This window comes from Aristolochia californica, unplaced genomic scaffold (genome assembly GCF_029961685.1).
Source record: "Aristolochia californica isolate CCGP_79_NKW_82.1479 unplaced genomic scaffold, dmAriCali1.0.hap1 SCAF_5, whole genome shotgun sequence".
In the NCBI taxonomy this organism is placed as follows: domain Eukaryota; kingdom Viridiplantae; phylum Streptophyta; class Magnoliopsida; order Piperales; family Aristolochiaceae; genus Aristolochia; species Aristolochia californica.
Window position 1 is genome coordinate 38212440 of NW_027182214.1, and position 1940 is coordinate 38214379.

A 1940-nucleotide genomic window follows, 5' to 3' on the forward strand; every position below is an offset into this window, starting at 1 on the left:
CCTCATTGTGTAAGTTTTATTTTCTTAGAAAGGTCTTTCTAGAACCGAGAATATAAAAAAGGTTGGGTCATCTGGAGGCTCCCTGATGGTTGTTTGATTGCTTGTTCGATTCATTTGAAGATTTTGAATAGTTATATTGAGTGTTATTAAGTTTAAGAAATATGTTTTTAAAAATATTTTTTTATGAATAAAGTAGGAGGAGTAGTTGGGGCCAAAAGACCAAAACAAACCGGTTTTTTCTAATTTGATCTCCCTTTGACCGAGTACAATTGTGGTTATCAAACTAGGCGATTTTTCAATTATAGTTTCCACCGCGCATATCTGATCGTATGCCTCCTTGTCCACAGCTGGTACAATACAGTATAAAAAGCATCGTATTCGTATCCTTCGTCCCAACGGAAATGTACGCTCGCCTGACCTCCCAACTCCTGCATCTTGCGGTACCTCTCCCCGGTGATTTCCTCCAGCGCTTGCTTCACCTTCGTGCCGTTGTCTGTATGTACAAACACGCCGATATCCGTCCATCTCAATACGTCTGAAAACGGCAGGTCCACCATCGAGCGTTCAGCAGCAATCATCACCGGCACGCACCCGGAACCTAACGCTTCTGCGACGCGAAATTTTCCGGAACCGTAGAAGAAAAGGCAGTACCTACTGCTGGCTAGCTTTTCTGCGTACGTCTGAGAGTCTAACGGCTTCGGTTCGCAGAGAAAGTCAGGATCTTTCCCCAATTCGATCAAGACAGAAGATGCGGAGTTGTCTACCTCTTCACAGTGGAAAAACCCGAGGAACTTCCGGTTTCCGGTAGGAGAAGGAAGATAACGGGAGATTGGGGGTAGGGTTAGGTCTTTATGAGGGATGAATTTACCCTCTGTTGCTGGGAAACAAGAGAGTAAGATCGAGTTCTTCCTCAACTCGACGAGATTTCGATCAGATTCGACGCCGATTCCGTTACAGGAGAGGAAGAAATGGTCGGCTCCGAGGGTCTGGTTCCAGAAAGGGAAGTCCTGTCGGAGATTGCGGATCAAACGAGCGATTGACCTCGGATTTTGGGATGGGAGAGACAAATAAAAGAGGTGAGCGAGGTTGGGATCCGAAGTCAAGAAAGGGGACCTGAGGAGATAATTATGGAAGAGACTTTCGACTTTGGTTGAGAACGTTTGATTTTTGTGAGCCTCGTAGACGAAAATTTTGAAGTTCCCGAGCATTTGACGGTAATTTGAGAGGAAAACCACGGGTGAGTGATAGGGAGAGGCAGCAACCAAGACCTTTTCCGATGAAGGAATCGTTGACAGAAAGAGAAAGACGGAGACAAGAAGTGAGAAGGTGGAGATCGCCATTAAGAAAACGAAGATGAAGAATGGAAACCCAAATGCTAACTAACGCTAACCAGCTCGGTGCAGAGGGAGAGTGAACGGCGCGGAAGGAGAAGGTGATTTTGTAATCTTTCCATCGTATGTAGGTAAGTCCGATAAGGCGCGCATTGGATCCGTAGTGTCGTTCAAAGTCTAGACTAGCCACGATACTGGGCTCATGGTTTTGGTTATCAAGCTCGACCACGAGCACAAAATCTTCTCCCCATCTCCCATCTTTCTTCCAAATAGATCAAAATATTCATCGCCTTGCTTCACATCTTGTGATATATGTATCAAGAGGCATGATCAAATATAAACTCAATTTCATGCAAAACTTAGGAAAATGACTTTCTTGATCAACTGCATCAAATATGAAACTCAATTTCATGCAAAACTTACGAAAATGAGTTTCTTGATCAACTGCATCAAATATGAAACTCAATTTCATGCAAAACTTACGAAAATGAGTTCCTTGATCAACTGCGTTGTTGCGATTTCGCACATAACACCCCTTACTCCCTTTCTTCCTCCTTCACACCCGCCCTTCCTCCCCTATGTCTAGTCATTCCTCATTTGTCGAGCGCT

General features: G+C 44.3%; 1 protein-coding gene across 1 annotated transcript; it reads right to left on the minus strand.

Annotated features, from left to right (window-relative positions):
* Nucleotides 1–216: 216 nt before the first annotated feature.
* On the minus strand, nucleotides 217–1434 carry LOC137966564 (probable glycosyltransferase At5g03795). The gene has a single exon (XM_068813229.1). The coding sequence runs from the start codon at nucleotides 1338–1340 to the stop codon at nucleotides 300–302; it is 1041 nt and encodes a 346-aa protein (XP_068669330.1). The 5' UTR covers nucleotides 1341–1434; the 3' UTR covers nucleotides 217–299.
* Nucleotides 1435–1940: the final 506 nt, after the last annotated feature.

Coding starts and splice junctions, on each gene's coding strand:
- LOC137966564 (XM_068813229.1), bottom strand. CDS start 1,340: ATGGCGATCTCCACCTTCTCACTTCTTGTCTCCGTCTTTCTCTTTCTG.